General features: G+C 37.2%; 1 protein-coding gene across 14 annotated transcripts in view; it reads right to left on the reverse strand.

The window, feature by feature from the left end:
• Window positions 1-12,072, reverse strand: part of XRN1 (5'-3' exoribonuclease 1) — a 203,104-nt gene that overhangs the window by 170,962 nt on the left and 20,070 nt on the right. For 13 of the 14 annotated variants that reach the window (XM_014542162.1, XM_014542161.1, XM_014542157.1 and 10 more), the window contains 2 exons: window positions 8,601-8,748; window positions 4,882-5,114 (listed from right to left, as the gene is read on the reverse strand). In XM_014542162.1, the coding sequence (XP_014397648.1) occupies window positions 4,882-5,114; window positions 8,601-8,612 (245 nt within the window). In that variant the 5' untranslated portion in view covers window positions 8,613-8,748. Of the gene's footprint in view, window positions 1-4,881; window positions 5,121-8,600; window positions 8,749-12,072 lie in introns of those variants that run through there. The other variant, XM_014542160.1, reaches the window with a different exon arrangement.

A 12,072-nucleotide genomic window follows, 5' to 3' on the forward strand; every position in this document is an offset into this window, starting at 1 on the left:
CAAACTCAAAATGGATAAAGGACTTGAATGTAAGATGGTAAACGATAAAAATCCTACAAGACTCCATAGGCAGCAAAATAGCAGACATATGTCATAGCAACATCTTTACCGACACAGCTCCTAGGGCAATGGAGACTAAGGATAAAATAAACAAATGGGACTACATCAAAATAAAAAGCTTCTGCACAGCAAAAGAAACGACCAAGAAAACAACAAGAAAGCCCACTGCATGGGAGAACATATTTGCCAATGCTAATTCAGATAAGGGTTTAATCTCCAAAATTTACAGAGAACCCATACAACTTAACAAAAGGAAGATAAGCAATACAATAAAAAAATGGGCAAGGAACCTAAATAGACACTTTTCGAAATAGGACATAATAAGGTCCAGAGACAGTTGAAAACATGCTCAAAGTCACTAATCATCCAAGAGATGCAAATCAAAACAACAATGAGATACCATCTCACACCTGTCAGAATGGCTATCATCAACAAATCAACAAAGGACAAGTGCTGGCGAGGATGCGGAGAAAAGGGAACACTCGTGCACTGCTGGTGGGAATGCAGACTGGTGCAGCCACTATGGAAGACAGTATGGAGTTTCCTCAAAAAACAAAACATGGAACTCCCATTTGACCCTGTGATCCCACTGAATATATCACAAGAAAACAGAAACACCAATCAGAAAGGATATATGCACCACTCTGTTCATAGCAGCACAATTTACAATAGCTAAGATTTGGAAAGAGCTTAAGTGCTCATCAGCAGATGAATGGATAAAAAACTATCTACACAATGGAATACCACTATGCTGCTAAAAAAAGGAACTTTTACCATTTGCAACAACATGGCTGGAACTGGAGAGCATTATGCTAAGTGAAATAAGCCAGTCGGATAAAGATAAATATCACATGATCTCACTCACAAGTGGGATATAATGATCAACATAATTTGATGAACAAGAATAGATCCAGAGACAAATGGTATGGGGGGCGGGGGGGCGTTAAAGAGCAACCAAAGGACTTGTATGCATGCATATTAGCATAACCAATGGACACAGACACTGGGGCGGTAGGGGCTTGCCTGGGTGGGAATGGCTGGGGGAGTGGGGTCAATTGGGGAAAATGGAGACATATGTAAAACTTCAGACAATAAATAAATAAAATTTTAAAGAAAGAATTAAAAAAAAAGAATTTTTAAGAGATTGGATAAAGAGAAATGAAGAACAGGAAGAATTCCAAATTGCTCTTGGACTTTTGGGTTGAGCAGCTATTTGCATGGTGTTGTCATTCACTAAAACAGGCAAGATAGCCCAACCGGTGTTGCCCCATGGTTAAGCATTGACCTATGAACCAGGAGGTCACAGTTCGATTCCTGGTCAGGGCACATGCCAGGGTTGTGAGCTTGGTCCCCATTAGGGCGTGTGCAGGAGGCAACATATTGATGAGATGATTCTCTTTCATCACTGATGTTTCTCTCTTTCCCTTTCTCTCTGAAATCAATAAAAACTTTAAAAAAAGAAAAAGGCAAGACAGAATGAAGGCAGCTTTGAGGCAAAGAGGAGTTCAGTTCTGAACATGTTAAACCTGAAATGTACCTTTGGTATCCAAAAGGAAACATTTAGCAGGAATATGGATATATAGAGAGCTCTGGAGAGTTATCTACCAGAAAGATACATTTGGGAGTCCTCAGTACAGATACAGTAATTAGCCACTGGATAAGATCACTTAGGACCCAGGATAGAACCTTAAGAAACATCAATATTTAAGAACAAGCAGAGGAAGAGAGGATAATAATAAGACTAATAAGGTGCAGTCAGTGTGTGGTTACATGACAGAAAGGAAGTTCAAAAAAGAAAGGTCAACTCTGTTAAAATATTGTAGAAAAATGAAGTAATGTACAGAGTTATTCTTTAGATTTCCCTATAAGGATTCTACTAGTAATCTTGTTAGTCTCAGTGGAATGGGGGGAATGAAAGCCAGAGAGAGCAGATTTTAAAGTGAGTTAGAGATGTGGAAAGATTATGATTAAAGATTATGAATGGAGAAAGTAGTCGCTGTGGAGAATGAGAAACTGCTAAGTGGGGGATTTGGGGCACTTGGAGCACTCGATGCCAGCACAGCACTTAGTAAATGTGTTTGGTGGTGATGGTGAATTGGCCCTCAGCATCCATTCTATTCCTACTTTGTCTTCTAATACTGGAGAGGTTGGAAAGCTAAAAAAATTAAACTCTTGTGCTTTCCTGCAGTGAGGTTTCTAGACATTACTTAGATTTTATTAGTCAAATGCCTCCAAAATGGTTTTGAAGGTAGAAGTGAGATACTAGAGTAGTGTGCATGTGTGTGGGGTGTTTCATCAGTATAAGAGATCTCAATATTCAGCGGCTTAGTAGGTGCTGAAAAGCAAGGTACAGGGCATCTGCTTTTTGCTACAGATGGAGCAGGTGCTCTAGAGCTAACAGATTCAGTGTTAGCGTCTTGATTACTGAATTTTAACCAAAGCAATGTATTCTTGGAGCCAACAGCTCAGGTGGTAGTTTGTTAATCTCTGAAACACAATAAAGGTGTAAGTAAGTTCCTGGAACCACCTTTTCTGGTGGGGCCTCTGAACTCACCTTCGTCAAAGTGGTAGCAGCAGTGCCACCTACTGGTGGGTCAATTGTATGGTGTGTTGAAATCATTCTTGAATGTTCACCTGGATTCTCACCCTTTTGGCTCTTAGAACAATTTTTATAGGCACCTAATTCTATTATAGACCTTTCTGCTTAAAATAGCTAGAATTCTATTACCTGCAACTGAATACTGACTGATACAATGGGCTTATATAACTCTTTCTCAACACTACATTTTCTAGCCCAGTAGTTCCCCCAAACTAGTTTAACATATACCAGGAGAGTCTAGTAAAAATGGTTTCCAGGGCCCAATTTTTAGAGATTCAGATTAAAAAAGTCTTAGATGGTATTTGAGAATCTACATTTTAGTAAGAGATGGTCCTTGTGTTCAAAGATTTCAGAGTTCCATTATCTTCAGTATTTTTTCTCTTTTGATATTTAAATCAGTACTTTTGGCCATCCTCCTCCCAAGTTCCTTGATGATTTCCACATTTGATTCTACTGGTGCCCTTTGGACTACTTTACTTGCCACAGTGGTGAAAGGATTCATTATGCTAATTATCCATTAAATATGCTAAACTCAGGGTTTCTTTCCTTCAATTCCAATAACCCTCTTAACTTTACTTCTGCTACTCACAAACAAGGACACAGCATGCTCTCCTTGTTATTCAGAAATATTTCACAGGTCCAGGATTTTGACTTTTAAACCCTCTCTGTGTGTATAACCTCTTTTCATCCTTTTACTTCTACAATCCAACTCACAGGGCTGATAATACAGGGTGGGGCAAAAGTAGGTTTACAGTTCTGAGTATGCAAAACAGTTTATTGTTGTATTATTATTTATTAATGTATCATTTTCCATAGAAACAATGCAAAACACAGTTTATTGTTCTATTATTTATTAATGTATTATTTTCCATAGAAACAACTGTAAACTTACTTTTGCCCCACCCTGTACATCAAATGTCCTAACTCAGACCTAGTTTCACTTGACCTGGAGTCATGCTCAGTCAGCAGCTAGCCCAGAATCTAGGCATTCAACAAATGTTTGTTGAATTAAATTAAAATAGCAATGATATTCTGATAAGAACAATCTCTCAGATCATTCTGCAGTTTCCTAGCTCAAGGCATACTACTATAGAAGCTTTCTCTGCTACTACCATTTGCAAATTATCAGTAAAGTGTTTGAAAAATTTGTGAGGGAACAACAGAATAACTTTATAGAGCCCAACATAGGTGTTAGACATGAGCAGAGCAAGGATGATGGGTCAGGTATAGAAACTCACCAGGGCAGAAAGCCCCGGATGCCTTACAAGGGGCAAAACTGGGAAAACAAGAACCTTGCCTATCATATCACTGGTCAGGCAGTTTAGACCCCTGACCTTTTCCTCCCTAGAGATAACATCTAGGTCTCAATTATATCTCAGCTCCAGGCCCCAAAAAGCAGCAAAACCAGACAAGTGATGCCTTGGCTGCCTCAGGACCCCTTGCCCTGGCACCAACCAATCAGTAGAGACCACAACCCTGAAAGAGCACACTTGGAAAGCTAATGTATATTCTATTAAGACCCTCCCATAAGGTTTCCACCCGCAAGAAAGATAAATAGACTCAGGACAAAGGACCCAGGTGCACTCTCTTTCTCCAAGGAGCACACACTTGCCCATTTGCCCACAGGCACGTATCCCCCAACCTCTGAGGGCAAATGGGCAAGGGATCCCATGAGACCTGCAACCAGGAGAGCAATGGGAAGCAGCAGCTCATCCCAGGCTAACCCCTGAACCTGTCTCCAAAGCCCCCTTTTCTCTGACTTCTCAGTGAGCCAAAGCAGCCAAGGCTAAGCTTTCCTGTTGCTTCTTCTATGCCCTTCTTTGTTTCAGTGTCCTAAGTACATTTTTGCTGCCATCATGGACCCAATACCCTTTGGCTCAGCTCTGTGTAGCCCTTTCATTTGGATATCCCCATTCCCCAACCCCTTTTCCTTAAATAAATTCATTTTTTTCTTTATTCACCACCTGAGATAGCTATTTAGCCTACCTGCACATCACAGATTTTAACCTTTCAACAGCTTTGAGAAATGACACTTCACTTGAATTACTAATTTGTTTACTTAATTGATAAAATGTTACATTATAATTATAGTTTCATTTCTGGAGAAATTTAAGCAGAAAAGAAACATGAACAGAAGATACATTGTGTTAAGTCAGTTATCATTAAAATAATATATTTTATTAATCTAAATAGTATCCTAAAATAAGACATGAATGTTTTACCTAAAACGCCTTCCACGCTGCTGGTTCATTTTTGCTCGAGGAGCCACACCATCAACAGCCATAAAAAACACTTTCCTAGGTTTAATAATGCGAAACAACACTTCCAAGTAGTGAAAAATATCTGTAAAAATTTTATCATCTGAAATTCTGAAGTGAACATCATCATCATTAGGATGGGAACACTGATGTATAATTCCATTCATATCCAGATACAAGTTGTCAAATTCAGGTATCTAAAAAAAAAATGATGAAGATCATTATTATAATTATAATCAACCATGGATATTTAAGAGGCTGGACAAAGCAGCCAATAAAAAGCAGGATATTGGGGCATTCTTATTATATAAAAACAGTGAACAACCACATTTGAATAAAGAAAGTAAAGGGAAAAAAACAGAAGCACTGGTAAGATGGAGACATATTATATGGTTACGTGCATAATGTAGCAATAGCTTGATCAAAGTTACTGTCAGGAAATTACCTATTTAAAATAAGATAACCTGGGAAAACACCATAAAAAGTGCTTGGTTCATTTGGTACTCAAAATATTAGTTTCTTTTCTTCCTACTGTTTGACATTAACTCTCAAAACCTCAATTTTCTCTAAGAATGGATAATTACTGTAATGCCCATTTATATAAAAAGACTGTGTGTACATGATTATGAAAAGGTTTTACAAATGATTTAAAGCTTTACTGTATATTTGGTTTCAATAAAATAGAGTCACTAATTTGGGTATATTATTTTATTAAATTTATTTTTGGTTACATAAATTTATTTTTCCTCTGTTTATATGTCTGGGACAAGAAAACACTACTGAAAAAAATATACATTTACCAAGAACTAAAATGGACATAACTTAATACCTGCAACATCTAGTGTAATTAAATAATTTTTATAGTCTGTATTACATACTAAAGAAAAGTGTTTTGAATTTTCAAGCTTAATAGACTTTCCTTGTGTAAACTTAATGAGAACCATATGCACAGGTAACAATACATTTTCCTATTATTGAGAAAATGACATACCTTTGAGTTTTTGTTGTTTTTTTTTTTATTGGGGAGGGGTGTTGTGAAAAGTTTTGGCCTCTTAATTAATAAAACTATAAAATATTTCAGTAAAAACGCACTTGTGCTGAAGACCACATAAAAAATTTAAATGCCCTTACTGAATAACAGACTCAACTGAAATGACTTATTATAATAATGAGATTTTAAAAGTAAATTAAAGATTTACTGTTTCAAAAAATCTGAAAACCTTCAATCAAAATATATATGTGATCTTTTTTAAGGAGGTGGGAGTACTTTATAAAATGATTACAAAGTTTCCCTAGGAGAATAAACATACAAAGAATATTAAAAAGAAGAATAATAAAGAAAAATCCGTTCTCTATATTAAAAATTATAAGACCATATGATTGAACCACATAGTTTAGAAGCAGTCTAAGTGTACATAGAAATTTCATACATAAGAGGCATTTCAAGTCTGAAAGAAAGAAATGGGGGCACCTAGGCAACTATTAGTAAACAAAGGTATCTCACTGTATAACGAAATAAATTCCATAAGGATTAGACATTTTAATTTGAGAAATAAAAGTAAAAAACTATATACAAGTATTTTGGAAATGTTAGGGTGGTGAAATCCAGAAATTAAAAACCAAACAGATGGTAGACTTGGCTATATAAAAATATATTTTTAAATCTATAGGGTTAAAAAAAAAAAGAGCCATAAAAAAGTTTAATTGAATATAACAAAATGCAGGAAATGCTTGCAAATTAGGACAAAGTCAATATTCCTAACATACAAAAATCCTCAAATATAAATAAGGAAAAGAGCAAAGTTTAAAAGTAAGAATGGAAAATGCAAAGCAATGCAAAAAGGAACACAAATTGCTAAAAAACATATGAAAAGATGTTCAACATCCCCAAATTTCAAATTAAACTGACACATCATTTTTTCCTATCATGTTAGCAAAGATCAGTAAGATTGCTACCCATTATTGGTAAGGTTTGGGGAAATGCATAGTTCATATGTTATTATGGAGTGCCAGAGAAGAAGAGAGAAAGCAAGATATTGAAAACCTATTTGAAGAAATAATGACAGAAAACTTCCCCTACGTGGTGAAAGAAAGAGACTTACAATTCCAGGAAGCACAGAGAGTCCCAAATAAGAGGAACCCAAAGAGGTCCACACCAAGACACATCATAAATAAAATGTCAAGGGTTAAAGACAAAGAGAGACTCTTAAAAGCAGCCAGCAAGAAAAAAGCAGTTATTTACCTACAAGGGAGCACCCATATGACTCGAAGTATGCACATCTTTGACCCAGGATTTCTACTATTGAAAATTTATCCTGGGACATAATCATAAATTTGCATAAAGATATAAGTACAAAAATATTCATGTCAGTATTGCTCAGAAAAGATAAAAACTGAAAACCATTGAAAGGCCTCATAGAAAAGTGAAGATGGCATGGACACAGACAACAGTATGGTTGACTGCCAGAGGGATGGGAGGGTGTGGGAGTTAGGAGAGGATAAAGGGGGAATAAATGATGATGGAAGAAGACTTGACTTGGGATGGTAAACACACAATACAATATACAGACGATGTATTGTAGAATTATATGCCTGAAACCCATATAATTTTATTAACCAATGTCACCCCAATAAATTCAATTAAAAAGAAAGAAAATTGATGATGATACATCCATTCAATGGAATACTCCACAATCCTATATAATAAAAGCCCAATATGCTAAGTGTCCAGTAGTCCGTTCAACCAATCAAAGTGTAATATGCTAATGATATGCTAAGGCCGCTCAAATGCTCACTGTGACCTGCAATGACCAACAGGGGGCAGACGCTCCGACTGGTAGGTTAGCTTGGTGCTAGGGTCTGGCCGGTTGGGACTGAGTGAAATGGGCCGGACATGCCCTGGCGCCCTCCCGCAGTCCCTCCCTGGTTGGCCAACCTCTTGCGTCCCTCCTCGGCCCCAATCGTGTACTGGTGGGGTCCCTCAGCCTGGCCTGCGCCCTCTCGCACAATCCGGGACCCCTTGGGGGATGTAGGAGAGCTGGTTTCAGCCCAATCCCACAGGCCAGGCTGAGGGACCCCACTGGTACACGAATTCGTGCACCAGGCCTCTAGTTATAAATTATAATACAGATGGTCAAGTGACAACAAAAGTAGTCATAAAATAGCAAGTATATTATTATCCCATTCATATCTACATATGTATTTTGCATAGAGAAGAAAGAAGTATACAGAAACAAGATGATAGAATTTCAGTTGCTTTTTACTTTCCTCTAATAGTTTTTAAACCTTTCTGTATTAATACAAATTTTTACATAATGAGCACATATTACCTTTATAATCTGGAAAAAAACACTATAATTTTCTTTTTAGAAAAAAATTTAAAATTCTCTTTAATTTAAGATTAGTAAGAAAGACACAGAATGATTAATTAATCATCAGCTAATGCAGTAAAGAAAATGAGGACTTCCTAAACCCTCTCATTTCACACACACAAGCATCAATAAACCCTACTTTTTTATTTAAAAAAAAAAAAAGAAGAAAATGAGAACGTGCAGGAGAATAACTAGAAATTATAATAAAAATTTCAAGGTTATCTTATACTTTGCCCTCTTCCTCAACCCCATATCTAATTAGTTTCTGTGTTTTTTTTAAATTTAACATCCCAAATGTTTCTGCAATCTTACCCTCCTATCCATTCACGTTGTTTCAGGCAATCTCATCTTTTTCTCCATCCTGCTTCCCCATCTCAGCTTAAGGACCTCAGTTTTCCAACTGGACTGCTTTCTTACAGTTTTCTCTCTCACCAGTTCAGCCATTTTCCTAAAACATAATCTGATCATGTTGCTTTCTTACTTAAACCCACATGATACTACAAACCCTTAATACCATGAAAGGTCCTTTATGATTTGGGTGCTATCTTTCCAACCAATACCATATGCTTTCCAATTTCCACATATATCCTACAAGCTAACTGCAGTGAAGTAGAGAGCCCTACACGTGCTAGGCTATTTCAAACCTCTGTGACTTTTACAGATGTTCCTACTACCAGAAATTCTTTTCTTTCCTACTTGCTCCTCCCTCCCTGACCTTGAATCAGCTTTCAAGATCCAGCTCAGGTATCTTTGTCTGGAAGTTTTCCCTTCCTCACCCAAAGGGAAATGATGCTCCTTTCTTTATGTTGTTTCTTACTTGATTTTGTGTTCCCAATAAATACAAGAATGCCAGGCACATATTAGGTGCTCTACCCATCAAATGTCTGTCCTTTCCTGCTGAACTGTAAAATTCCTCAAAGCAAGGTCTTTGATTTGGTCATGTTTAGAACTCTTGGCACAATGCCTGACACAAAGTAGTAAATAAAAAATGATTAAAAGTCTAATATGCTAAGTGTCCAGTCAACCAATCAAAGTGTAATATGCTAATGATATGCTAAGGCTGCTCAACCGCTCGCTATGACGTGCACTGACCACCAGGGGGCAGACGCTCAATGCAGGAGCTGCCCCCTGGTGGTCAGTGTGCTCCCACAAGGGGAGTGCTGCTCAGCCAGAAGCCAGGCTCATGGCTGGCGAGCGCCGTGGCTCTCCTGCCTCCGCGGCAGCACTAAGGATGTCCGACTGCTGGCTTAGGCCCACTCCCAGAATGCAAGAGGGCACAGGCCGGGCTGAGTGAACCCCTGCCAAGTGCACAAATTTTGTGCACCGGGCCTCTAGTAAATTAATAAACAAATAAAGCTTCCCTTTACTGAATATGATAGTACATGTAGCCTTCACCATTCACTTAGAATACACGTTCATGCTGCTTTCAATTGTAGTTATGTATTGAATTAACATCTTGGCATCTAATTTTCTCAAAACACTAGTTTCCTTTTGTTAGTATAACTTTGTATCCTACTTTTTGTCCTTGCAAAATGCCTTTTACATAAAGACAGTATCTATTTGACTGATTAAAAGAACTGTTAACAATTATTTTTCTCTAGCTCTTTAATACTATTTATCTTAAACAATCCCAAAGTTTTGTTGCTTCAATTAGTTTTTAATATTCTATGTTTTAAGACATACTAAAACACCATACATATTTTAATAAACTTTCAATACACAATATTTTATATGCTACGTATGTTTTACAGATTATGTAATAAGCTGTACTTAAAAAATTCATTCACTCAATAAATATTTACTGAAGACCTATTATGTGCCACACATTGTGCTTGGGTCTGGGAAATACAATAAATATAGTAGTATAGCGAATAGAACAAAGGATAAGACAGACAAGCTCCCTATACAAGAGCAATACTTTAAAATAGAAATGCCAATTTATGTTCCCTGTAATTTGAAAATTTAGGTTTTCACAGTCAAGAAACCATTTTTAGCAAAATGTATAAAAGACAGGTTTTAAAAATACAGGCTCTAGCACAACAATGTGAATGAACTTAATTAAGTGTACAGTGCTGAACTGTACACTTAAAAGTGTGTAAAGTTGCCCAGCCAGTGTTGCTCAGTGGTTGAGCGTCAACCTATGAACCAGGAGGTCATGGTTCGATTCCTGGTCAGTTCGATTCCTGGATCGGGGCACATGCCCAGGATGTGGGCTCAGTTCCTGGTGGGAGGCATGCAGGAGGCAGCTGATCGATGATTCTCTCTCATCATTTATGTTTTAATCTTTCTCTCCCTCTCCCTTCCTCTCTGAAATCAATAAAAATATACATTATATATTTTTAAAAATGGGTAAAGTGGCAAATGTTATGTTATGTGTATTTTACTACAATTTTTTAAAGTACAGGTTCTAGAGTATACTTTATCAAGAGAAAACTATATGGCTCCTAAAGGTGTCAAAATTGTTGGGGGTGGGGGGGGGGACTGCAAGGTACATAATAAAGTGCTACAGTACATAAACAGATAGATGGTATAGCTGTGGTATTAAAATTTCATGGCATGAAGCGGGGAGGAGGTAAGAAAAAAAAAAAAACAAGTCTAAAGAGCCATATGGAGGAGGGGCAATGATAAAAGAAAGGTTGAGAAGCACTATTCTGGCCCTGGCCATGTGACACAGTGGGTTGGAACATTGTCCCTACACCAAAAAGGTTTGATTCCTGGTTAGCACACGTACCTAGGTGGCTGGTTCTATCCCAGGTCAGGTGAGTATGGGAGGCAACCGATGAATGTTTCTTCTTTCTCTCTCTCTCTCTCTCCCTCTTCCTCCCTGTCTAAAAAAAAATCAATAAAAACATATCCTGGGTGAGGATTAAAAAAGAAAAAAAAAAGAAACACTATTCTGCAGCAATTTTGCTTAGTTTCAAATTCAGCTCCAACACTTACTTTACTAGCTATGGAGCAATGTATTTTGGGTAAGTAACTCAATCCTTTTGTGAATCAGTTTTCTAAGCTACAAAAGGGAGATAATTCTAAGATTGCTATGATTAAATAAGTGAATGCATATAAAACACTTAAAACAGTGTTCAGCACATGGCAAGTGCTTAACAAATATTAGCTATTATAATAGCACTGCACTGGATCATAATCACAAAGATTATGCTCTAAGAGTTTATAATTGTAATTATATGTTTTGTAAGGGTTAAGTTTTCATTAAATATATATGTTCCTCATAAGAATCTCTAGTTTTTATTTTACCTATGCTATTCATTAAATCAGCAAACATTAACTGAACAACTGCTATCTGCCAGACACTATGAAAGAAATGAACCACATAAGAAAGAGTTCATGATCTCAGGTATAATAAAGTGAAGGAAGACAGACAGAAAAATCAAAAGCAACAATATTGTGCACCTTTCTGCATAAAACAAAGACTGGTAAAGTATGAAGGAGTCAAGCGCTTCCTTGAGGAGGAGACTGGGAAGGAGGAGGTGAATACCAGATGGAGAAGAAAAGGCCTTTCCAGGAGAAACTACAGGAATAAAGGCACAGAGGCATGCAATACATGTATTTGGGAAATGAATTAGTTAGGAGAACCATAGCATAGGGATATGTGGGAAAAGGGCAGGTGACCAGAACACAGAAATCGACCCAAGCCACTATGCTCAATTAATATTTGACAAAGGAGGCAAGAGCATACAATGGAGTCAAGACAGTCTCTTCAATAAATGGTGTTGGGAAATTTGCAAAAAAATGAAACTAGATCACCAACTTACACCATACACAAAAA

Source organism: Myotis brandtii, unplaced genomic scaffold, assembly GCF_000412655.1.
Source record: "Myotis brandtii unplaced genomic scaffold, ASM41265v1 scaffold291, whole genome shotgun sequence".
In the NCBI taxonomy this organism is placed as follows: Eukaryota; Metazoa; Chordata; class Mammalia; order Chiroptera; family Vespertilionidae; genus Myotis; species Myotis brandtii.